General features: G+C 41.4%; 1 protein-coding gene across 1 annotated transcript; it reads right to left on the bottom strand.

The window, feature by feature from the left end:
- Positions 1–952: 952 nt before the first annotated feature.
- LOC306714864 (zeta-sarcoglycan-like) lies at positions 953–26,678 on the bottom strand (the record flags this gene model as incomplete). Its single annotated transcript, XM_079185032.1, has 8 exons — positions 953–1,144; positions 1,481–1,604; positions 8,095–8,167; positions 8,482–8,604; positions 9,829–9,916; positions 15,553–15,654; positions 19,831–20,025; positions 26,640–26,678. 8 exons carry the CDS (start codon positions 26,676–26,678, stop codon positions 953–955), a joined length of 936 nt encoding a protein of 311 aa, XP_079041158.1.
- Between the last annotated feature and the right edge of the window lie 946 nt (positions 26,679–27,624).

The following is a 27,624-nucleotide window of genomic DNA, read 5'->3' on the forward strand; positions in this document are numbered from 1 at the left end:
ATAAAAAGAAGCAAGATAGAGAATTTACTGAATAAAACTTAACTTAATTTGTTATAACTGGGCAAACTCCATCTGCTGATGAAGATCATTCGATATGCTCGAAAGCATAAGAACAGCTTCCTAATGGACCTTCTTGTGAGACTGTTTGTTCACCTAATTTTCTCTTGTTGATGCAACATCAAGGAAAGGTAGAATATTTACCTTAACGTGAAGAAGTCACTGGGGCAGAACTTACCTGTGCATTCAAAACAGCATGAGCATTTGTTTTTAACTGGTTCATTTTAACACAGCTAAACTTAGAGTACAATGTGTGCCACATAAAAACATGTTTAATTTCAAATTAAATAGCTGCAAACAGGAGAAAAAACTAAAATATCTATTGAGCTTATTTAAAAAAATAAAAAAAAAATCTAAAATCTGGATTGTTTGGGAAGAAAACATGACCGAATTGTGCTTACTTGTCTTTCTCACATCAAACGTTAACTTTAACTCGGATTACAAAGACAGGTTCAATATTACACAATAGTCACAATAGTTCCTTCAAAGCTGAAGGCACCTGTGATTTACTTTTTCTCATTTACTCTTTCTAAATCTTGAAAATAGTCACTGCATGTCTACAATGAAGTAGAAAAATAAAGGGCGTGTCCTCTGCCTCCAATATAAGGTGGTGGGGAACGTTCCTGCTCTTATGTGATATTCCTGATTTCAGAGAGCTACTCTGTCTGCCATTCCTCAAACCCCGTCAGGTGTCTTGACATCCAAAAGACCATCACAGGCAGCCAACTCGGATACTTCTGTACTGGTCTGAGCTCAGCTTAGCGTTCAAGCTCCATCTCCGCTGTGGTTGAGTTCGACTCTCCGTAAAATGTACCAACGGAGGATTCTCAATCTCAGCACAGCTCCAGAGCAGATGTCAGAGATGTCCCCCATCAACAACAACACTGCTCCCAGGTCAGCTCCAGAGGCAGATGTTGCTCATGGCCTGGCAGGTGGAGCTGGTCTCGGCAGGAGACAGGTAGATCTTGCCGCTGGGGCAGACACACACCTCGAATACGGCCTGCTCCTGGGAGGCCCGATTGGGCGACTCTGTGTAGACGCCGAGCGGGAGACTACCCAGCTGAATGGTTTTGGCATCTAAAAGTATCTGGGAGATAAAACATCAGAGACATGCTAGAAGTCATTCAAATAACATCGCTCAAGGTGCTTTTTAAATCATCGGGTTAAAATACTTCACTCATCAGGCTCAATTGTACTATGTTTAGCACTGTGGAGTCTTAATCTCGTCATAAAGTATTTTGTTTTTAAACATACAATTTGTAAAATTGTCCATTATTCCACAATTATTCCACACAGAAGAGAACATATGTCCCATCTCACACGCCAACCCTATGGAAATAAAATACAAAATGAATTGACATTTAGAACTAAAAAACTAAGGCACAAAGTCTTCACTTCGAGCATCCTTTCTAATCCTCCTCACCTCTCCCTCCGTGGACTCCAGCTGCAGATCCTTTCGACCGCTGACCTTCAGCGGCCCCTTGGCAGCACTCACTTCCACCCCTCTGGGAGCCTCCATGGTCAAGGTCCGTGTTGGAGACTCCAGCCTAAAAAAATTAAAAAAGCACAAGCGAAGAGATTTAGTGCAGAAAATCAATCATTTGTGTGTCTACTTTCAAGATGTTTGCATTACTAAAACTCTGCCTTACAGTGCGATTTAAGAGCCGAGGTTACAAGATCAGTTTAAGGTTATATTGATTGTTATTCAGCTCATAGTTTAGGAATATCTATCTGTAATATTTGGGACAATTGCTGGATGTAGAGAATGAAACCTATGCATATAAATGCAAATATACATGTATATAAAAGCTGGCCGATAAATCGATTTAATCAATTAATGAAAGTCACGGTTTTAAGGACGGTGTTTAAAATGAAAATAGATTTTCATTTTAAATTGGGTAATTATGGAACTGCCACAGCTTCCCTGAGCACCTGTAGTTCATAGTATATGAACAGCATCTCCTCAGAAACAGCTCAATAACAACATGGCAACATGTGCTAATAAAAGTGATAAGTATGTTCCTGTACCATGCTATATACAGGGCATGCACAATAACGCGTTTACAAAAATATTTTTGGTGAAAGTTAATTATAATAAATAATGAAATTAGTTTGTAGGGGTGTCACTTGTCAATATTATTTATTTGTTTTCCTAGAATTTAGACGTTTGATGTAAAAAAAAAAATGTCAGCACTGATGGTTTTGTCATTTATAGACTATTACATAAAAATATGGTTAGATTTAAATCATTTATTTATTAGAGACGATTGCTAGTTTAACTTTTAGCAGCCAGAGACTACCCGTAGCCAATCAATAAACTGTTCTGTGATTCCTGTGACATGTTGACCTTTGTAATAACGATTTTTTTCCGGCCTGAAACACATGAACATGCCTCACAAACATCTACTTATTGCTGCAGAACCCAGAATAAAACCTCACAAAGATGTTTTTAAGTGCTTGTAGTAGGATGTTTGATACAAAGGTCAGTTTGGAAATTGGCAGTCAGTTTTTTGTGGGCTGAAAATGTACAAAGTTGTCTTATTTCACAATTGGTGGGTTGGAATGTACTCCAGATACCAAAATGTATGTAAACAAGAGACATTAGATGTCAGAACCAAGGCAGTGAGGCATTTACAAATAGAGTCTAAATGTCTAACATTTGAGGAAACAAAAACATTAAAACAGCTTTTTGGTTTGACTCTCGCTACATCAGTACATTGATTTTGGGTGTTAGTAATACCAACTACTTCTCCACCTGTGGCGTTAAAGCTGCTGTTCCTGTTTAAGTAGCTCTTCGCATAATTCTAATCCAGTAGGGCTCCTAAACTGTATCAGCTGATTTGACCTTTCAACAACACAGAGGCTAATGCAATTTTCATCTTCCTCCCGTGGACTATTTGTGTACACAGGGAACGATAAGTGCAAGAGCCAATCAATGTGGAGTTTGTTCTCATAACTCATAACCGTTGCAAATTGATTTTTTCCCCCCATCTTCCCCAAATCTGTTTTCAATGAATTTTAAATGGAAGACTTTAAGGAGCCGTCTTGAAATCGCTTAAATCTCCATACCCTCTGAAAGTGACACACATTTCGGATTATGCGCTGTTGGAATAAGGAAGAAAAAAAGAAAAGCAAATGAATTTCATCTGCGTTTGAAAAGCTTCTTTGACTTTAAATCAGCTTTCAGTAGATGCAGTTTGGAGAGGATTTGTGAAAGGTCTTTGACTTGGGACTATTAGTGCATAGACCTGTAGAAATGTAGATGTGCTGTGGATTGCCTTACACAATTAGGACATGTTGATTACTGTATGTCTTTTGTTATTTTCTTGTTTTAACTCAATTCACAATATTCTGTTGTTGTGAATGCTTTTGATCATTTATTGTGGATAAGTGACAAAAATAAACAGTATGTTTAACTTTACAATTAGTGCAGTTGGTTGCTAACATTTCTAATAAAAGCCTGTTTTACTCCACTGTTCTCCTGTTTTAGACTTAGCTTGGCATTTGACGCCATCAGTGAACACCACACTGTAGCCCAACCAATAACAGATTGTTATTGGAGATACGGCTGTTGACACTAGAGAGTAAAAACAAATCTGACAACGATATAATTGTTAGTTGCAGCCCTAATGGAGAGGACACTCTAAAATGACTGACATACAGATCAGGAGTTTACCACCAATCATCTTACGGTCCACTTTAGCTATGTGATGCAAAAAGCACACGTAGAGTTTTGACAGACCCCGGACCGTGTATGGCAATGATATATGTAGTTTATTTAAACTGACAAATGGAGGAGTGAGTATGACAGTAAACGAGTCCCGCCCAAACCGCAAACCAATTATTTCCAATGTATCTGTATGTAATGTTCTTTCCTCTGCAGGCCAAACATTTCTCTCACGGCCAAATAAGACCGTCACAACACCAGAGAACAACCATTTTTCTTTGCAACGGTCAAAACTAGAAAAAAAAAAAGAAAGAACAAAAGAACACACTCCTGCTGCACTGCATCTCAATCCCAACAAATTGGCGGTAGAAAAGTCTGACCAGAGGTAAGTGGGACCGAGAAGAGTTGTTCTGTTCTGCCTTTATCTTCTTAATGAACCTGCCACTCTTGTGTGGACACAGCTACAAACAGAAACTGTCCTGAAAGCTGCTTGGATCAACCAGAGGCTGGCCGCACTGCAAACAGACTTTTAAATCTGAAGAGGAGTGCTCTCGTAGCCGAGAGATGCAGAGAAGACGAAATGAAAAGCCGTTTTCCTGCTCTCTGATGCCGGGCCTAGACATGTACCATGTGATGTCTGCACTATTAGAAAGCAGAGAGCCTTCAAATCCGGTCTGGTCTGCCTTTGCTTCTTAGGAATCTGTAGTGAGACAAGTCTGACACTATGTGCTTTTTAAGCAGCAGCTATGAAAAAAAAAACTGAAAAAAAAAAAAAAAAAAAGGTTTTTGTCTCGACACGGCTGAGACCTGGAGAGTTTTTGTCACATCGATCAGACGTCCATCTACCAGCCGTCTTCCATACATGTCAAGGGAATAGACAAACTATCTGAATGTGAACAAAGATGACAGAAGAATCACAGTGAAATGTTCAGTGATACTAGAAGAACAGCTCTACCGAGAGAAATATCACGGCATTCATCTCAGTGTGCCTGCCTATGCAGATGCATTTGGGACATCAGGAATCAGAGCGCCATCCTCCGGAATGAGACACAAAATGATCTGATTATGTAATTGCCGGAAATATTTTCATATTTAGGGCTGCAATTTGTGGTTGGAGGGGTGCTGCTATTATCAGACTGAGTGGGCAGCGAGCTCGGGAGTCATAACATGAATCCTCAGGGCCAAAGTTCCCGCGATTGACTGTTCTTGATTTCTGTCCTTGAACTCAGCACCAGAGGGTATTTTGAGAGTGAAACCAAATGACAGAGATCAGTGTCAGGTGAGAGCAGGACATGACAAACGGACATCTGTCCTGCAGGACTGTATCCACTTTATAACGGCACTGCCCTCGTTTTAGAGACCTCAACACCAAGGCCTCTGCTCTTGATAGGCTCCTCAGCACAAGCGCAATTATTCACAAGTCACCACACACAAACATGTCTCATACTTTTTTTTTTTTTGGGGGGGGGGCGTGCAGTTGACAAAGTGGATGAACTCAAACCACTCAACTGTTAGGCTTCAGCTCTACTGCCTCTGTACTACAAGATGCGCACTGAATTTTTAAAGTTAAGTCGATTATTTAAATTTCATAAAAACAACCACTAGCAATCATTTTGGAAGGCATCAACGTTTTGATCCCCACATTATTAGCGAGCTTAAATTTCCGAAATTACTTTTATTTGTTGACTCATTTAATCCATGTAATGTACTTTGTTCTATTCTGAAATAAACGTGAGCACAAATACAGGAAGCAAATGTAACTCAAATGATATATTTCAGACTGTTTTCATATTTTCCCCACGTATTTCATCAATTTTGGCAAACAGAAACCCCCCCCTTCTTTTTTTGAAATATTTTTAATAATGCCCGTTTGGCAGCACCTGACTGAATTATAATGAATTATAATGCAGGTTTTCCCCATTGTATCCGAGTTCTTAACCATCATTAAGTTATCGTGCACACCAATCCGGTGGCAATACAAACCTGTACATCTCCTTCAACTCGCCCCAGTAGATCGCAATTACAAGAAAAGATTGACGCAAATATGGATAAAACCCGGTAAACTTATTGACGAAGAAGTGCAAAGGGATAGTTGAAATAAATGCCAATGGAATCATTATAGTCAGTATGTTCAATTATTCAGAAGCAGCATGATGATGACAAGTGAAGACAAACCTGAGCGCCAGCGTACACAGATAAAGCGCTCAGGGAGAAGAACAGGTGCTTCAAAGAAATGTGAGATCTCAAGTGGATTTCTTTGATTAAGTCTCTGCTCTGTTTTTCTCCCAGATTACCGTTGGCTCGCAGAGAAATAAAAACACACAGAGAACGGGATTTCTTTTAAAGAGGGAAAGAAGGGCAACATGGACGCGAGCCGTATCGTCATCATCCAGAGAGGCGTACCAACAGGTGGCGAGTGGTTTGAAAAGAGAGTTGGACTTTGTCTCACTTTGTGGTGAGGTGGGTAAACAATGCACTAAAAAGATGCACATTCCACTTTGAACACAGATGAGTGCAACACAGCAAAGTGGAAAAGAGAAAAATAATTATATAAAGGCTACATTTTCATGATTTTTCAAGTCTTGTATGATACTGCCACCCTAATTATACAGTGTAATGTATTCATATTGGATGATAAATTAGATTTACACATGTGTGATCAATCACCAGGGCACTGCGGGTCATAATTTACTGTCTGGCTTGATGATGAAAAAGTGCCGGCTTCGGTGACATTAAAAGGAACAAGGGCGGGGAGAGGGAGTTGTCACAGATGGCGATGATTTTCTGCTCCATGATGGCGACTGAATCTTTGTGTCAAACCAAATTAAATAGGGATACAGATTAATCTGCAGGCAGAGTTACTGCTATGTGCTCTCAAGTATAAATTGTGCAACCGGCCTAACTGACTGCAGTAAAAGCAAGACTGTTCAATTGTTTTCCCAGTTGGCTTCTCACAACAAGCGACGGGGTCACGAATGCACAATTATCATTTTTTTCTTCGATCATTGCTTTTTTAGTCAAGAATATTTCATCTCGTACAGCGATATAGTTTGCTTTAATGACATTGAATGAGAAAAATGAACTTCTTAAAGTGGAATCTTTATTACTTATAACCATTTGATGATTAGATAACATGTGGCAGGTTCTACGGGATAACCTACATGTGGTTCTGCCAAAGTTATTGAATATTATTGAACAGGTTTACTGATATGCCTCTGCAGTAATGGCAGCTTGTTGACTTTGCCAACAACCCAATTCCTCCGCAAACAGACACTAAGAAAAAGAAAAAACAACATCGTAAAAATGTTGTTCGGCTCGTCATTAATAGCCCACACAATTCCGTTTGTTACATTTGGCTTTTTTAATGGCTGTAATTCTTTTACATGGTTTTTGGAAAACAAATTGGTTTTAGATAAAAGTCACATTCATTTAAAGCCCTGGCAGTACGGTTTGTACATCTGCTTGTTTGAAAATATTTCAGTAATTTCTCAGTGAAGGAACCAATTTGAAATAGTCTGAAGAAAGGATTTTTGAAAATGCAATACGTATTAAATTAAACCACACAAACAGAATGTAACGTTAATAATGCATACATTTAATACATTAGACAAAATATGGATTCAAATCAAAGAAAATGGGAAAGCCAATGACGCAAACGTCATGTTGGAGCTTTTGAGTCCTAACTGTCTCCTGTTCGGTTTCCTCTCGTTAAGATTTTTGCCACATTGCAGATGGTCACCCCTCAGCTGAGCCTGTGTGTGAATCCTGTGTGTGTGTGCCTGCTTTAAAGTGAACCACATCAGTATTCCTCTCACTCAGGAGGAATTAGATGCAAGAACACTGCTTTTTCTGCCAACTTCGATCCCAGCCCTCCCTTCAGGACCAGTAAGGTGGACAACAAACCACACTCGTTATAGCTCGTTAATGGACCGACTCAGGGCTCAGAGCCTCGGGCGGAGTGCAGTGGGTATCGCATGCTTGGGAGTGTTTTGTATGAGTTTAATACGTATTACCAACATTATCCATGCTCTCAATGCTTTAATCTATTCCTGACTGCAATAGAGAATAACTAACAAATTAGCTCACCCCTCGGCTGTGAAATTAACGATGGTCAAGTCTAGTTTTAAAATGTGTGCGATAACGAGCCGACCAGTAGACGCTTGAGTTTACAAGAGGGTGCTTGAAGATAATTATACTCGTGAATAATGGTTACTGCCACGTTTTCTTTTTTTCAGTACAGGCATTGACTTTGAAATGCCATGGAACATTTATCATCATTATTTAAATATCTTCATTTTAATTGAACAGGATATGAACATGTGACATTAAGCTTTAATGAACTTCTGTTAAGTCAATGAATATGAACTTACTTCAGGTCTTCAGAAGCCCTCGCCTGGATCAGAGGCGTTTCAACTGAATGTCCAAACACGGCGCCTTCCAAGCCTAAAAAGAATGTATATTTTTATAATTCATAAAATGAAAGCCAAGCATGCGTTTACCACGGCTTGGTATTCAACCTCAATGCTTGGCACCCACTAAAAAAAAAGGCATCTACAGTGCAGTATGAGAAACTATCCTAGGGCGCAGGTTTGTTTAATCTGGTGTAAAAGCTGTCAATCAAAGCTTGTTATGGACCAAATAACCAAGACTGAGACCCGTTCCCTGCTTCAAGCCGGCTCTGGTTTCCTTTGAAATGTTTTTGTTCGGTCATTTCGGAACAGATTTCTCAGACATCAGACGACTATAAGCACATTTACCTGTGACAGTGAACTTTTGTGTTGTCATGATGACCTCCTCCTCATTTGCAGTGAACAGCAGTTGGCCTCCGTCTTTACTTCGTACCTCCAGCCTCTGGCACAGGGCCTCCACAGCCTCGGGTCCTGCAGAGCGGGAGACATCCAGGTTGGTGCTTCTGGCTTTTCACCACTATAATACTAGAAACACTGATTACACCCAAGTGAGGTGCTGGAAGTTTGATAATTAAAACGCATTAAAAGAACAGATTTCCACCTAAAAAGGTTTATAGTCTGCAATGCCAACAATAATGTTCTTTTTGTAAATGGAGCTGTCAAATAAAGGTTGCCTTATGGCTTTGCAAATCAGCTTTGGGAAACTATGTTTGGGCATGTAAGACTATTAGCAATCTGAAATACTGTGTAGAGTGCTTGCACTGCAAATGAAAGGCGCCTAACAAAGCTGCATCAGCCATGCGTTTACAACGGATGGAGACAAATGAGTAATCTGGTCAGGAATATTAATTCTTGTTCTCCAGACTTTGGTCTTTTTCCAGATGTGAATGCAGAAACTTTTAAACGTCTGCCATTCTCGCTCTCTCCTCCTCTCTTCCATTAATCCACGGGCTGCGGCGGCGGAATTTAATTACTCCCGCCAGGTTTCGTCTAATTTCAGACAAAATGCACTTTCTACAAAAGCAGGCACTCATTTTCGGAGGAAGGTCAAGCGTGACGGAAAAGTGTCATATCACCAGTCTTGTCAAATCAGTCTCAACTCTCAACTTACGTTGGCCGAGATCAATAGCTATTAATGCTAATAAGCAGGTCATATGCTTTCCAGTGGTCATTAATCACGTAAATGACTTTGGTAATTTGGACTGACTGATGGTTGAAATAGATAATAAGAAGAAGAATCCATTGCCCTTTCAATAAGCGCCTCAAAGGTTAGCATCTGGAAGACACTACAGTCGTTTCTGAAGGCACAGAGACGATTAAAGAGAATTTAAAGCTTAATTGTTCCGCTGATCTTGATTAAAGTCATTAATAAAATAAGACTGATCAGGCAATTTACAGTCAGAGCTCGATTAATCCAAGATCACTTTTTAATAAGTTGTACATAGAGAGAGAGAGAGAGAGAGAGAGATAACGGCTGAACCAAAGTGTAATATAATACCCGGACAATTACATGATTATTTCAACATTAAATGAAACCAAGGCAAAAAGAAAAACTACCTTCAGGCCACACCTCCGACAGTGATGTCACAGCAGGTGTTTCCCCATCAGCTGTCGTAGGCAAGTGGCGACTTATGATCTAAAATAAAACAGCTTGCAACTGGACCATGTGTACGGCGGCCATAAGTGGAGACTCACCCACTGTGAGCTGACCGGTCAGCTGGCCGTGGTCGTTTCTGGCGTTCAGCGTGACATTCTTTTCTGACCTCAAGACCAACAAGCTATCCTAGGGGAAGCATGGATGTGGAAGGAGAGAGAGACCGAAAGAGGGGGAGAGAGAGAAGAGAAAAGAAAAACGTTATATTAGGATCTTAACTACCTTTAGCAGTAGGGGAAATCTTAGCTAAATTAATTTGCCTCTTACTTATTTTTTTGTTATTGGCTTGGATATCATTGTATTCAAGTAATAATTAAGAGTACATACCACACTCTACGGGTCCACATGTGTATGCACACATTGGAGGTATACAGCAGTGTTTGAAGAACAGTGATAACAGTTGTGCCACAATGCAGTCTACCAGGTTTAATGAACTTTATGCGCTCCTTAAAATAAGCAAATTAATAAATTGTAGCACATTATCTCAAGCTAGTGTGGCGTGCAACTTTGCAGAGGTCATTCGGTTGATTTTCATTCCCTCCTTGCTCCTTCCCAATATAAAATGTGCATCATGAAAAAGGAGTTCTCCGTGAAGCACAGAAATTTGAGTTCTTGATTCGAAGCATCCCTTTAAAGATTTCGGTCTCAAAACTGTTTCCTGAGGTCCGTGACTGGGACGCCGGTGCTCTGAGATCACATAAAAGGGCTTTCTAGTCACTGCGCCCGTTGAGGAAGGTCAAGTGCAGATCAGAATGAATGCACATAAATGGAGCCCGTTGTTGCAGGTGCAGTGGGCCCCGTCTGCCTGAAAGATTACCGTGGCTGCTGTAAGGAAAAGGATGCTTCCCTGCACACAATGAACAACAACAACAGCATAGCACACCGCTTCGATGAACTGGTCTAAAAAGCAACCTCACACGATGGTGCTACCTTCCTGTGAGCGAGAGAGAGTGAAATAAAATGCAGACTTTTAAAGCACAGATAAAGAGCTCTGCTCAGGATTTAAATGTAATCCAAACCAAATATTTGCATAAATATATTTGAATTTTAATTATTTTTGATTGTGCTAGAGGCTAATTTGCATACCGAGCTGAACAAATACATATAATGAATTTTTAAAAAATGGTCGAGTTCAAAGGCACGCTTATTGCATCTTCATTTTCCCCATCCAAATATGAAACCTTGCAGGCAGGCTCTATCTATGCAGGGCACAGGCTGGTTTGGAACATGTTTTCTGGGATACTTAATGCTTGAGCAAGCTTGGATGTGCAGGTCTCTGGGGCGCTGCTGCAAAAAAGCTTTGATTTTAAACAGACCGTTAAACATGTGGATGGCTTAAGCCCTCATCTGCAGACTGGCGCTTACAATCATGCATCACCAATGCAAGCAGGGGAGACTGTGTGAGGGAGAAGTTTCACTCCAATGAAAGATATACCTGCATCTGATGCTATTTATAGATCAGTTAGGGTCTCCGGAGACAATAGGGAGAGCCAACAGTCTGAACAGCAGAGATTTGATTAACTGTATCTGGGCACTGGGTTGCCTCAAACAACATCGTTTCTCAGACTGAGGCTGAGTGTCTAATTCAAGGCAAAGTTTCAAATCTTTTAAATAAAACAACAAATTGTTACTGCTCATATGTTAGACAGCTGTCAAATTTGATCTCAACAGAACCATCACTAATGAGGTGAAAACCAACAACGCAACAAGAAGCCCTTGCTGGAGAGGGTCAGAAATTGTGGGAGAATTCTGGAGACCCGTATGTGGAGAACTTGTATCTTATTGTACTTTGCTGGCCTTCTGCCTCCATTCATGTCCACCTGCTGTCTGCATCAGTGGCCTTTAACCATGTGCAATCAAATCAAAGGCCAAACAGGCTGCAGGCTAACACACTACAGCAGCTGGGTTGTTTTTCTAAACACATTCAAGGAGAGAGGAGGAACTATTTACTGAAATCCACTCCTGCAGTTCTTTCAACCATGATTGAAATTCACTGGAATAGATATGTTGTTTTTAGTATTTTGTAAATTAATATAAGTGGACTGGCCTCTCTGCTAAAAATGTATTTGCTCATCAAATCTAATGTGACCTCTGTTGTCCTCAAGTAGCAGCAGACATTATTATTCTGATGCGTGTGCAAAACAGGAGCTATTCTAAGTCAAATCCCAGGACTTGTTTCCTTTGTGTATTCCCTTCAGGTGTTTGCAGAAAATCTACCTGAAATCAAAAATGCATTAGCTCAACAAGATAAAATGGGAATTTTGCACCAAAAAAAGAAATATTGTATACTGAATAATTAATCTTCCATTAAACTTTAAAAAAAATGGAAAGCTTCCAAAAGTAAGAGAAACAGAAATGTATCAGCAGCCAGTTTGTTGTAACATATCCAACATGTCCTATCAGTGGCTGCAACAGCCACACTTTAGGCTCACAGACAACATATTTGTCTTTGACCAGGTATCACTTGAACCATGTTTGCAGTTTGTGTGACAAACGTGAAAGGAAAGAGATGCCGGCTCAAACAATTCGCTTCACAAACACTGGAAATCACGAATGCAATGTTCATCTAGCGAGTGTGACAGATTTGAAAAAGTATGAAATTACAGCCACTTTGTTGTGAAATTTCAAGAGTCCAACTGATTTCATCTGCTTGGAATTAAAGTAGTATTGGGGCTTTCACAGGTGTATTCGGAGCCAATGAATAATAATTAGTACAATAATATGCTTGAAATTTGACATTAAGGTCGTCCTGTCAAATCTTTTTTTCATGGTTCTTGTATTGGCCTTTCAGCCTTTCAGGTGTGCGCGTTGTGTGCCGTCTGTAAACGCTGACGGACGGATGGATGGATGGATAGATAAGCAGACATGCATAGGGGAAGCTCCCAGAGGGAAGGAAAAAAATAATCTACAAAATATTCCATTCATCCATCTGCCTGTCAGAGTCGACAGACAACTCAGCGGACTGAGAGCGGCTGCAAAAAGAGGCCAACATAGGTTGCGATCGAATAGTCAAAAAAATTACTTTTTCCAACCTCTTTTCCTTGACCTCAAAGGAAAACTTCCCAAGGTCAAGATAGATGTGAAGGAAAATTCGTAAGGATAAATGAAAAAAAGTAAAGATTCCTGTCGCAAATAGAATCACATCTCCAAAGGAAGACGTTTTCAACGTCTCAATGGAGTACAAATCAAACAGCGACGGCAGATGTTTTCGACGGCAGAATAGTGAGTCGATTTAAATGCGGCTGCCGCGAGGAATTGTGGGATGTCATTATCTCCTTTCCTTTGGTAAAGAATGATCCAGTGTTCCCTATGGTAAAAACGATAAGAAAGAAACCATTGAAGCACATTTCTTTAGCATTTACAGAATTCAAACCGCTCTTATCACGGCTGCCACTTCATAATTTCTGGTCATTTCACTCAGTTAGGAGCCTTCCTAAGCAAAAAGGACTATTCGACCCTCGCCATAGTGACACATATTAAAACAATCAGACTTTTGAGTGTCTGTAGTCCAAGTTACACTTGAACCTTCCAGCAGGAGTCCATATTGTCAGATGTGAAAGCAACAATGGAGCTCTAATTTTCAAGTCTTTTCACCTGCCAGAGTCGCATTGTTACCAAATCAGAAGTCTGGAGAGGCGGTTGTGACCGCCTGGGTTCATACAATGCAGAGCACAGCAGGCAGGCAAAGTGAAGCATCAACACTAATATACAGTTCTGGAGTCTGCACTTTGCCACCACAATGTGAACGGTACAGAGTGAGATACATTATATAACCCGGTATACAGTCTGTATAATGGCATGGCTGGGTGACATTATAGATTGTTTCATTCAGTTTAGTTCTTGTACAGTAAACTTGTGTTATGACAACATTAAACACTATAACTCTCAAAGTTAAAACTGTACTAACTGACTTTTTACGTATGTTTCAGTTTCCTCCAACTCCCAAGGGAAAGATATGGCTCTTTAGCTGCTAAATGCTCAATTATGTTCACCAGCTAGTCGAGCTTTGTCCGTCTGCTGTTCAGTGCTGAGTATGTAGCAGACATTTTGTAGAGTTTATTTGCTGCTGTTGCTAACTAAGCTGATGAAGACGGTGACCGTGAATCAAAGCAGTAAAGTAATGTGCTGTAAAACTTAAACGATTAGCCGCATGATGCTAAGGTAGAGTTGAGGAGAACCGCAAAATGCAAAAATGATCTGTAATACACAATATGACTGCAAATGGCCTATAAAACCCATTTGCTGCACTGAATGCATTTCTTTGTTTTGTTTTTACTTGGCAGGGATTGCAACCAACGTAAAGCGCTTGTGCAAAGTTACCCGCTCTCATTTCACAAAATGCTACCGAGAGCGCTGATTCAAGGGGCTGCTTAGCCTGTTATTTGCTGCCAGCTATCAAAGTTCCTGCCAAAAACACTGAGGGAGTTATTTCCACTTGGTATTCACAGATTATGGCTTCAGTCACTGCTGAAGATTCAAAGCACTGATTGATCCAGGAGAAGTCAAACTAAAGCTACTTTGAGTTCAGCCTTGACAGCAGCTTGGACTCCGTGAACATATGAAAAAAGAAATAATAAAATACTATATTTAACTTCTGGGGTTCACTTGTGGTAATGACTTATTGATCAGAGGTGGTTATCTGACTGGACAACAGCACTGTGCGCACTGTGGTGTAAACTCATTGGATAACCATAATCCCCGCTCTCGCAGGGCTTGACATATTTTCTCAGGTAAGAAATATCGAGTGACCCACAGAGATTTTTGTCCCGCAAATATCTCTGGTGCCGGTAGATAAGGGGGCCACTGCACAGCCCGTCTGTAAAACAAGACAGTAAAAATGTCTGCAGGTGGTATTGCACCAGAGAATGAAATATTGGCTTTGTCCAATGTTCGGCTTCGGCCTTGAGGTGTTTGCTGTGACCGTTGTATTTAAGAATCAACATTTAGCTCCAACTACAAGATCAAAGAGCATGAGGGGGCAATTTCAAGTTGTTTCTCAATCTGCTGTGGAAAATTGTACCAACTATCGAGTCACTTCCACCATTGACGTCCCTCAAAAATCAAATTTACACGGAACCCCAGCTTCCAGTGCTTGAAATTGCTTTCTGCAGCATGCCTAATCACTGAAAAAGAGGATGATCCAACTGAGCTTCTGCGATTCGTGTGGGAGAAGAACATTTGGATCAACTTTGCACTGGAGCCGTGTTGGTTAATCTACTGAACATCAAAGAGGAGGAGAGGGAGGGAGAAAGTGGAAGAGGGGAATTTATCGTGTGGGTTTGATTGGAAATCCAGCGGGGGGACTCTGGTCCCTCTGTAATCGTCTGTAATCTCCTGTAGGTTTGTATGTGGCCTGAGAGGAGCTGAGAGGCAGCCTATTACCCATCTCCTGCTGATGGGAAGGCCTGATAGTGCACTGTTGGAGGATGACAGGAAATGAGGAGGAGGAGGAGGAGGAGAGGAGCACAGGACAGAGAGAGAAAGAGCGTAATCTCTCCTATCCAAGCACAAATATACGGTAACATCAAAGTATCGTCAAGTCAGAGCTCCGAGGGAAGCTACCCTTTGTGCCAAATGAATTGATCATAACGTCAACATTGTGAGATCAATACCCGTTTTGTCTGCAGCTTTGGAGAGATCTTTCCATGCGAGAGATTCTCACATGCCTTTCAGCCGATGGTAGTTATTCCTTGTTTATCAGTGCAGCAAAGTATTAACCTACAGGCAAGTTTAAGTTGTTGAGAGGTGCAAAGGAGGCAACTTACCTTCCTGGACTGGATCTCGTTCACGTAGAGAGGCAGGAGAAACTCAGAGATTCCCTCCAGGCGGATCCCATCCTGCTTCAACTGAAGGTTTCCCATTCCATCCTGCAACATGATCATGATCGTCAGTGTTGTGATGCTTATCCTAAATTGATTTAAAAAGGGTTACAGCTTCTCAAATGCATAACGCATTGAATACCGCCGCTGCTGAACTGTATTAGGAAGAGCAGTAGCGGCAGCGTGCCAGACACTGTGGTAGACAGGCAGCAGCGTTGAGTGGCAGGCAAGAAGTAGGACATGACATCGAGGTGACACATCGCCACAGACACCCGGTGGTGTCGGGGTGACAGGCTGCATGCAGTGGGAGGCTGAGTGAGGAGAACCCGGCTAATGTGGCAGGGAATGTTGAGAATATTCATGGGAATGACAAAAGAATCTGATTCATGCTCATCCAGATTTACGTTAGCCGATTGTGGAAACACAGAGTTTTATAATGACATTGACTCTATTTAACACGGATTGATCATGTCTGGCTGATACCCAGGCAGCTTGATAAGGTTAGCATCGGCCCTGTTAGCTACCTGGTGGATCAAATCGTTGCATTTTTCATTCAGCCACTTTGCATGTAAGCTCACTGCTTTTATAGTGCTTGTGAAATAAATAAATACATATTTATGCATGCATGCATAAATATGTATGTGTGTATGTATAGGTAGATAACAGGGCTGCTTTAAAAAAAAATACATTTCTGAAAGTTGTGAATTGATTTAGAATCTTAGAAGATAAAAATCTTCATTCTTACAGGAATCATTTCCCCCCCCCCCCCCAGCACCCCTATTGTAGATAGATCGTAGTAGACAAAGTTATACCTTGCCACACCACAATGAGCAAAGTAAAGTTTGACAGCAGCTTTGTTTGGATCCGAGTGAACAGATGGGCCCTGTGGGATGTGTTGAAAGAGTCCATAGTGCTAGCTGCACAAATGGATTGAGATCGTAAATTATAGAGGCGGAGTAGAGTGAAGAGAAACTCCATCATACATGGTAGAGAGCCAGGATTGGGGACAGACGGGAGGACAAAGTCAGAAGAGCAGAGGAGGTGGGTGGGGAGTCTGGAGTTATTTGTACTCTATGTCAGCAGCCAGACGTTAAAGTCCCTCCTGTGCTGAAGTGGAGGCGATGTGGTGGGTGTGCCGAGTTCAGCACACGCTGCAGTCAGCCAGACGAGTAGGAGGGAGGCTGGACAAACGGGGAGGGCGTTACAACAGTCCGGTCGGGACGTGCCGAAGGCCTGAGGATGAGTTCCTCAGCATCAGTGAAATTAAATGAACAAATGAAGTCACCCTGTTGTCCTCAACAAGCCGACAGAGGATGTTTTGTGAATGACGTGGATCTGCCTAATCACATCTGAGCTTTACAAGGCTTCTGTATGCTACGGTTTCATCCAGTGCAGAGGAGGTGAGGTGTCAAAGAATAATACTTAACACTTAGTCCAGTCAAAACTTAACAGACCATGTGACTTGACTAAGTGAAGTCAAGAACGAATGAGTCGCACATCCAGGGGCGCTTGTGAAATGTTTTCTGTCCACAAAAACAATAACTGGTAATGGATGGAACGTGTTTGGATTTTGAGCAGGAATTAGCAGTGAAGTCGACGTTTTGAGCACATAAAAAGGCATTTCATGTTTATTAATGTGCTTACTGTTAATTATTTTGTCTTTTGCGTGACATCTCAAAGTCCTCGGAACACATTTCCACACCTTTTGGAGGACATAACAAATTTCAGAATTTGTACAGCTTGGAGCAGGGAGGGCGTATTTATTCCCTCAACAAAAAGCCAATGGGATTTCTTTCATTGAATTTCGAAATATTGCAGAAAATAAAGTAAACCCCTTTTATGATTTTCTTTTAGCATAAATGCAATCGGCAGAAGTCAAAAGCTAATATTAGGGAATAAATGGACTAAGGTCATGTGAGTATACACAACAAGGCTGTGAAGGCGGAATAGTCAGCATGATGACGTTTTATAGCCTCATTTAGCCATTTGTTAGCGTTTTAAGTCACTTAATTCATTCATAAGCGGGGTATCTCTTAAGCTTGTGGTAACCACAGACCATATTTCAGGCATCTCACAAAAAACATTCCAAAGACCCTTTAACGGGAACTGCAAAAATACAAACTAGTTTCCAGGTTGTAGGGCTCATTGCTGCACCACTCTATTGTGAGCTCCATCTTAAATTTCTTCGTCAAAGAACATGAAAGTAACAGAGTGATTTAAAACACTTCTAACCGTTAAAGATCCATTTAAAAGATATGAGGGGTACTACTGAGTCTGCAAAAACAGGTTTTTTGTGGGCTCTCTAAAGTCAAAGAAAATAACCCTGGAGACTACTGGGCATTCGTGTTAATATTGGATTTCATTTTCAAGTAAATGCCAGTTTCCCCCACTTGGCTGCTCGAAATTGTGGTTTAAACTACGTGGTGTGGACGCAACAATTGATCAACCATCTTCTTCACAAGAATAGCATTTACCTACAAGATAAAAGATCTCTTCGCTAACTGTTAAGCTTTGGGAGAAACTTTGTTGTTAACACCGACGCCTTTGGACACACGGTTTTGTGCGAGATGTCTCCAGATGGGTGATCATACACGCCCCCTAGCCAAAAAATGGTGAGACGGTGACATTTGGTGTTGTCAAGCTGCTTTTTCAGAACAGCGTAAGAATCGTGACGACTTTCAAACTAGGAAACGATGCTCCGATTCCAGGACATACAAGTATGACCTATAATCCCAACAGGACTGGGGGGGGGGGGGGGGGGGGGGGGTGGCACCTCTTTTCTTATTGAGCTGCCCGAGTCCTGAGAGATGGGGAGCAGCGAAGTACATTTTCTGGGACGACACCAACAGCACTGATAAGGTCTTTTACTCATGACACAGATGGATGGGAGGCGAAGGAGTAGAGGAGTGATGGCAGCAGTCAGGGGACGCATCCGTCACAAAAGGGAGGATGCTGCCACCGCTAGTATCTTGAAGAAACGCTAAATTGTTTTTGCATTGTCCCTGGAAATGTCACAGGAGCTCGCAGCATCTGCCTGTTAGGTTTTGGTTTGAGATTAACACATTCTGTGTCAGCCGGTCTTTGCTGCCAAGTTCTAATTCTTTATCAAATCAACATGAGACAAAGCACACATCGTGAGATATGGTGCCTGTAACACATTTCAAATGGGTCTACGTGAATAAATTAGAGAAATAAAAGGAAAAACCTATACTGGATCAACATATAGTAAAATTATGAATGAATTATTGTTAGTTTACAAACTTTTTATTAACCTCGAGACCGTAAACCATGCAAAGTAGTAGATGGACATTGTCATTATTTTCACATAGCCCAGTATTGAGACTGGGTGCTTTTTTGGCATATTTTCATATATATATTTATTGTCTCTTGTCTTGATGTGCACGGTATGGAAAGTACTTTCTGTTCAATTTTCTGGTCTCAAGACACATTTCCAAATTGCTAGGCGTATGTTTGTATTGTAATACATGTTATGTAAGTGAAGAAGTCTAGCTATTAAGCATTTTTGTTGTAAGTCTTTGAAGGAATTACCAAACTGATCATTACATTTCACAACTTTGAACTGCCATCTTTTTTAAATGATGGAAACATCACTGGTGGTTGAATGCGTTAAATATCATTCTCTCTGGGTTTTCTGTTTGGGCTTCTGCAGTGTGTGTACTGTTCTTTGTCCAGCTACACAAGCTACTGCCAACATTGCTTACAACCCAATAACTCTTGTATTAATTCCCCCAAAACATGACATTGAAACAAAACATCTCTTTTGTTCCAGTAGACTAGTTACTTTTTATTTATCTAGCAAAAATGCCAATTACAAGCTCCAGCTTTTCAAATGTTAAAAATATTATTTCTTTGGGTTTTAGAAGGCTGGTCAAACTAAACGAGCAAATGGACGGCTCTCGGAAGTTTGGATGAGCATTTTCAGTGCTTTTGACAAATTTAAAGACTGAACGGTTGATCAAATAATTTATAAATAACAGAGAAATTAAGTGATAATGCAAACAGTCATTAATTGCAGCCCAACCGTGGAGATTTTTCCAGTAAAGACTAGTTGTTCAAGAACAACAAGTGTAAAGTCTTTCATAAACTGGGTACAGCTTGAACTACTGTAGTGTCACACCAATTCACAACAAACAGCAGCTACTATGAAGCCCATTCACTCATGAATATGTTGCATACGCGCTGTGTGCTGTACGCTGTACTCACCACTGAGAAGTTCATGACCTTTATGATCCAGACGGTGAGGGCCACGTTAACTATCATGGTGACCAAGAGCAGCAGCAGAAAGAAGTAGAGGCATCTTTTCCTCCAGCCGTACAGACCCACTGGGTACACGGCGTCACAGCCCGGTCGCTGGAGATGCAGGGATTGGGACGCGAGGATGAACTGCTCCTGGGTAATCTGGAAAACAAACACAGAGAGAGAGCAGCTTTCCCGTTAGCCGCTTTCAAGAATATATTCACTCCGAAGCAATCGCATATCGTTAGTGGTTATTACCATGCAAGCGCCACTAAAAATGACTCTGGGCTGAGGCATGGCTGGGTAATACTACAATTATTTTAGAAAAAGTGGTGCTCCTATGAAGAATTAATAGTGAGAGCAACGCATATATGCAAGCTAAGGTGAAACATCCAAGCTTGGCAATTAAACGGAGTGATAAGGGGATATTTCGATCTGTAACACACTGGGAACTGATTTATGACATTTTCTAATGAGGGTTGCAGCTTAATTTTGTTTGCAACTTTTGTAATGACATGCCCTGGAACAGGAACCAGGAGCGGGGTAATTCATCAAACTCTGTGCCTAAAAGAAAGTGGCATTTAGGTGACTTTACTTTATTAAAAGAGAGAGCAGAGTGCTTACTCTGGAAAAAAAAAACATGGTAGTGTGTTTATTTCTGCTGGAGAGGGGGAATCATCAGTCAAGATTCATCGATTACAAAGTTAGCTATCAGTTGAGGGATAAACTGGCCCAGAAGTAGAAAATATATTTACAATTCTTTCTTCAGTCAATACAAGAACTCTGCAGGCAAACCTAGAAACATATTATAACATAATATAGTTTACAGTCCTGAAAAGCAAAGCCCTTGACATGTCCATGACTTAAGAAAAGGACATCTCTAAAGTCAAGGTTTTCAAGTAGGATATTTGACATAACGAGCAAATTACAGGCTGCTGCTCTGCCACTCAGTAGGAATGAAAACAGGAGGTGGATTATGGGAAAAGAGGGTCAATTTGGTGCCAGAGAAATGTTCTCCACTCCGGCTGAGTAACTAAGTGCCTGCCAGCCACTGGGAAGCTGCTACATGCGAGCTCTGATCTGAGATCAGAGAGGATGATGTCTGTCAAGTGCGGTCATCCAGGCGAGGGCGAGCAGGAGCCGTTCTCCAGCCGATCGTGACCGCGGGCTGACAGTGTGAAACTCCACCATCAAAGGCTGCGAGGCTGGTTGAGCTCTCAACTGCTCTGTTCAGCGGTTGTTGGGATGAATTCATACTGCCTGACATCACCCCCCCCCCCCCCCCCCCCCTTTACAGATAATTAAAAGAGCAAAGCACTTGCTGGTACAAACCAAGTTCAAATGTCCCGCAGCAGCAGTTTTATTATGTCCAATTATGTCAAAGATTTTTTTGGGAAAGTTCCTCATACTTCCAAAGAGCAACTATATATATTCAACTTGTCAGTATTAAACAAGTTAATTGCATGAAACACATTGGAATTTTGACACACCTGCACACAGTTATCCCCAGTGAGTCCCCAGCAGTGTAATATATGCATTACTCGAGTCAGAATCCAGGCCCCATGTGCTTTATTCACACTCCGCATGTCATTAGCATAGGGCTCTGATGGCAGGTATCATTAGATAGTACGTGTCCCCGACAGCTCTCATTAACTGTGGCAGAACAAGCTAAGATTATTTAGCTCGGCAAGCTAAATACTCTTTTCCAAGAGGAACTAAATGACTTGACCCAGGTTTAAATAGAGGCAGGAACTGTTCCTGTTCACTCTGTTCCTGTTCACTCCACCAGTTCAGATATAACTGCACTTCCCTTGCTTACAGGAAGAGCAATGCTGCAGAAAGTGTGTTTTAACGACCAGGACACCGAATCTCAGCCTGTGATGGAACAGATCATTGTTGCAATTCAATAAAGCAATATCCTTTACAAGGGTGAGCAGGTTATGAATTTTTGGTGATTACAGATCCCCAGATATTGGATTTGGTTTTGTAAAACAGTGAGCTGCATGTGGTGTATCAGCTGGTAAACAGCAGGGGCCAGACATATGCATATGTCCTTCAGGCTGTCCAGATGACTTCATAGTTTAGTCCAACCAACAGTACAAAACTTAAAACAATATTAATTACTTTAATGTTAAGAGTAGCAGATACTGGGAGAAGCCGGAATCACCCACTTTTTCCATTTTTGCTTGAAAATGCCAGTCAATTATCACATTAGATGCCAATTAATGTTGTGTTGATTAACTATTGATCACACAACCAATCGTTGCAGCTCTACTACCTGATCTATTTAGAGCTGAAACAATCGATTACACTTTTTTTTAACAATCATATCCCGATACGATTTGCTTCCATATGTGATGAAAGCTGGAACTGAATATCTTTGGGTTTTGGATTGTTGGTTGGGCAAAACAAGCCATTTGAATATATGGCCTTGGATTTTGGGAAATTACAATTTTCTGACATATACAAACATTTATTCATTTTATCAAGAAAATAACTGGTGACTAATTTAAGGAATACAATTAAAACTGCACTGTGTCTGTGCACTGAAGCCTATATTTCCAAATCTTTCCCATAATTGACACAGTTCCTTGGAAGGACATAAAAGATTGGACAAACTCTAAACCAGAACAATAACAACACAGGATAACGGCCTTCAAACACGGCAGCCTCCACTACCTTACAACTTAATGTACTCTTTAAGTGACCGTTTCCTTGGATGAACAATCGTGGTCATTTCTGCCAGCGGTGGCAGATGTCTCACAAATGGATGTTGTGACTTTGCAGCAAATACAAATGACCCATGTCGCTGGCCTAGAAATGTCAATGATTCCAATCTAAGCAGTGATACAGTTGAGGGACAAGAGCATGATGAGAAGCTCTTACACAAAGGCTGAATACAAACTCTCAATGCAGTGTCACAGATTACTTTTTGTTTTACAACCACAACTTTACCTCCAGGGAAACCATACAGTACAAGTACAAATAATCATCCAGACACTTCTAAACTCCTCACACTGAACTGGAATCTAAGAGACTTAACGTACAGACACATTTAAATAACACAGACAACTACATAAAGTAATCTTTTAGCCTACAGCCATGGCCCCTGCTGGACAGATTCAGTCTATTTTCAATCCACTGTTGCTAGGGGAAACATCAGCACTTGTAATTTCTATGGCAACCCACTGTTCCAAACACTAGTGGATCCTGTGATTTCTTTGCAAGACTTTTAATGCATATATTACCCCGGTGGAGTCATGCCTCCTAAAGCTTGGCTATTCACAGAGCAAATGGAGTGCATAGCGGCTGGCATTTTGTCAATCCGTCATCTCAGCATGCCGGTCACAGCGGACTCTCACAAACGAGCTGGACTGGACTTATCAAGATGTCCAACTGCAGCGGGTGTGAGAAACAACTTTGACTTTTCAGAAACAAAATATTGATTACGAAGCGAGCTGTGCAGGCACGTCACACCATGTTGAAATGACTCCCATTTATCAGTTCATGTAAGCTTTAGTCGGTCTGACAACTAACACTTCATATGATAAAGCATTGTTACGCAGCTGAAGAAGGTGTGTTTACTGGGTATGACCACTCCAAAACATCTTGCCCTTTTACTGTAGTAACTACAGAAACGGTCCTGATACTAATTAGGAAATTGGAGCAGTGGTCAGTTAAAGGTCAATGCAGGGACAGATGGACACTTTCAGTTTGCAGCTATGATTCAACTGTCTGGGGCAGGCAGGACAACAAATAAGCATTACCCCACCTTCATTTACTCTTAAAACAATTATCAATAAAACTACCACAATCCCATATAGTTACTACAACTAATGAGACCTCAACAACCGAACTGCTCACAACTCGTGGAGCAAAAAAAACAAACTGCACTCCTGAACACTGGGGCCGTTGAGTCCATCGCCCCGTTTCCTGCATCTGTGATGCCTGCTGCCAACTGCACATGCCCCATTATATGTCCTCATACATATTGCTAATACAATTCAGAAGTGGTTTCGTGAGATCAGGTGGAGTTTAACACAATTCACAATTTGATACGGCTTCACAAACTAAATAATGAAATCAGATTTTTTTTTTACATTGCCTTTCTAGAGCCACTAAATACAATTAACAGCAATGTTTTCCTACTATATTTTAAGACATTACTGATTAATAATGTGTATTTAATCAGTTTCTTTTCTTCTTAAAGCACGGTCCTGTATCTTGCTACATACTGTATCGTTTAGGACTTTTCAGGACAGAACGAAGCTGCATGAAAGCAAAGGGCATTCTGCTCCTTATTAAGTAAAACATGTTCATGTACTTGGTGAATTTTGTCCAAGACATGTAATTCAAAGTTGTAGTGTTTTGCAGAAAAACAACAAATTAAGCTATACTGTTGCCAACAACCACATGAATGTGGGCACAATTAGAAGTCTGGAACTAAGAATGGTTCAACGCTCAAACGTCCAATCACAAAAAGTATAAAGACTACTTTTCTCTGCACTCCAAGATGAGAAAAATGTTTCCACGGTCCTCATCCAAAAAGGCAAAGTCTAGACAGTTATGTAGTGGTATAGTATGCTCAAGACAAATGTCAACAGATTATCACAAACCGATGAGTCTGAAATCTTCTCAAAGCTACGGATGGTTTACCACCTGGGGGTGGGTGCGGGGGTCCTCAGAGCTTTGACTACAGACGTTCCAGCTGGATCCAGCCAAAGCCAGCAATTACCCAGCAGTCCCCTACCCACTGCCAGCGAGCCTCATCTTCACCAATTAGCGTAGAGGGTGATATTCTACATGCTGTTTTGATCAAACAGTGACGTGCTGCGGAGGCAGCAAAATGCAGCCGAGAATCCCCTAATGAAAGAAAATGAGACGTTATTAATGCGCGATGGTGTTAATCAGCAAATCGGCTGGCGCTCTCACTCAGCGGTGCCACAGGAGTCCCACAGGGCCGCCTCAGCTGGATGTAAGAAAACATTTGAGATGCACTAATGACTGCAAAGCTCGTGCTCATCCATCCTGCGTATGATCACTGCCTGATCGCTGAGGCTGCAGCAGGGAAAAGGGATGGACGCAATAATGCTACAAGTCTGTCAGTATCAAAGCACCTATTCATTCTGGTTCTGCTGTTAGTTTGATAGAAAGCCCAATCAAAGAGACAGAGAAGGCCCGTACGCACGACTGTAACTTGGAAAACCAATTACACTTCTCAAATGCGCTGCTCAAAGCATTGATGTACCCATTTCACCATTTTGTTGATGAGACAATCAAGCATGCGAGTGAGGGTGCTGCTGTCAATAGCCGCTCCACTTAGATGTGAAATCCAATTGTTTTGCGGCTCCATCGTCTCTGGTGGAGTTACAATAGCAGCCGTCAATGGCTTCTTCTTCTTCTTCTGCGGTGTTGCTGCCCTTTATGGATGGGTGGCGGAAACACTTCCTTCTTCAGAAAGCAACAAAAGGTAAGCCCACAAGCAAGCACCAGACCGGCAGGGATCAAAGATCTCCAATGAATCCGGTGCACAAGGAAAGGTCGCAGCTGTTCAATCAGAACATGCAGCCAACAAGACTGAACATCACAGACTGTTGGCAGAGGGGTTTCCAGAGAGAATTCATTTTTGCCGTTACATGCTTTTGATGACACTTTCGCAAAGAACAAAAAAAATGTTGTGTTTGGCAACACAGAAGTGTGCAACAAAACATCCCTGACACCTCCGGCCTTTGCATCATTGATTAACGATGACAGTTGGTTTTGCTAAGTCTCTAAATGTTTGCAGCTCCTTCCTCAGTGTTGATGATGGCAGAGGAAGAAGATGGCAAACTGCTGATGTCAACAGACGGACACTTCTCCCAGAGTGCACTAGATTTCCTTGCTAATCCCTAGCAAATCCCTGGGGAGAGCAACAGGGCCGAGTTTGGACATCACCCCCCCCTGGGCTTCATTTGCATTCATCAGACGAAGTGCCAAACTGAGCAGCGCATCATCAACAAAAATAATAATAATACCACAAAGCCATCTTTACAAAGCCCCCCCCCCCCCCCCCCCCCCTCTGTTCTAATTACAGAAGATAGGGGATCCTTTAATAACCACCTTCCAGTGATTCGAAGAAGAAAAGAAAAGCACAAACATGACAAATTAGCTGAGACACAGCGTGCAGACTTGTCACCAAAGTGGGAAGTGCTGGATCAGCTCAGAGTCAGTAGTGTGAGCAGGAGCGACTTCTTGACCGATACGCGTGACACAGAGCTGTGTGCGCGCGGCGGGCCAATAGACTGGACTCGAGTGCACAGCCGAACAGTAGCTCTGCTGAGTAAGGTTCCCGACACCGAGCTGATTTTTATTTTATTTTTTTTGCACTGCAGCACGGAGACGAGATGCACACATACTGTACCAGATGTTATACTGCCTCTTCTGCTAGAGTAGAATGATAATGAGGAAAGCATGCAGGCAGAATATTCATAGGCTGTCACATTACGGGGAGAATGCACAGAATAACAGGTGTATGTAGCAAGAGGGAGATACGTGAAGAGGCCACTGAAAGACAGTTTACGTTCATCTTTAATTAGCAGGGGGTTTCAATGGACTAATTACACGAGTGGGTGCACCTGTTGCAGAGAGGACTCGTGACGAAACTTGAGTTTGGACTGCTGAATAAAACAACGTTAACTTCCCTGCTGCACGCGATGTGAACTCGTCGACATTCCGCCGATAAACTGTAAAAATGATATCAAACGTGCACTTTTTTTTTTAAACCTGTGTTAGCTTACCTTAAGCGTCTCTATGTCGAGAGTAGCCGACTGCTCCATGTTTCAGTCTCATTTGTCCCACTTACATATTTCCAGAAAGTTGAAACAAAGCTGACCGCAAGAAATTCAGCCCCCGGTGCGCGAGCTTATAGTTGCAATTCCTCACTCCCCATTCAGTTAAAAAAATACTGTTATCCACAGGTTTAAACAAGTCAGAATTTGTTTTTAATCTACACACCAACCGTACTTCGTAGATATTTCTGAGCCGTTTAATGGACCGTAACTACTGACCGAAGAAGCTACTAATTAACACGCGCAGGTACGGGTGCTTCCGTCCGCTGCTCTCTTTGCGTTTCGGGAGCTGTGGAGGCGATTCGCTCTCCTTCGGAACACAACTACCATCAAGGCAGACAGAGTTAGCAGTGGTACTTCCGGTACTGTAAAAAAATAAACATCATGAAGGCGAGCATAAGCGTGCATCTCTTTAATATCACTTTTTTGGAGACGTTATTGATCTGCATACCCACACAGGTGTTTCCATTAAGCCTGGTTTAGTAGTCCTCCACTCGGGTTGAAGCAGGATGGAGCTGCACTGTATAGCAGAGAATGAAATATTGAGTACAAGTGAAAGTACTATCATGAACATTTTACAAGAGTAAAAGTACAGCCTATTAGTAACAAGATGTACTCAGTCAGTGTTGTATTTTTGATACAACTGGTTCATCAGAATTAATTAGATTAATATTAGAGGTATTTAAAAGGTTGATTTTTAACTATTTTACGGCTACAAATCACTTCAAGTTAACCTTGATCAGGTAAAATTATATAGTTTTACACACAAAAAAGTACCTCAGGAATATGTTGCAGTTGTGAAGAAGTCCTGTGGGACTTTTTTGGGGTAATATACTGCGGTGTAGTTTAATCTGTGACAACGTATCATGATTTTCAAACAGATTTATTTTGTATATAAAACCTTACTGTAAAAAGTATCCACAGCTGTCAGATA

This window comes from Pholis gunnellus, assembly GCF_910591455.1.
Source record: "Pholis gunnellus genome assembly, chromosome: 23".
In the NCBI taxonomy this organism is placed as follows: Eukaryota; Metazoa; Chordata; class Actinopteri; order Perciformes; family Pholidae; genus Pholis; species Pholis gunnellus.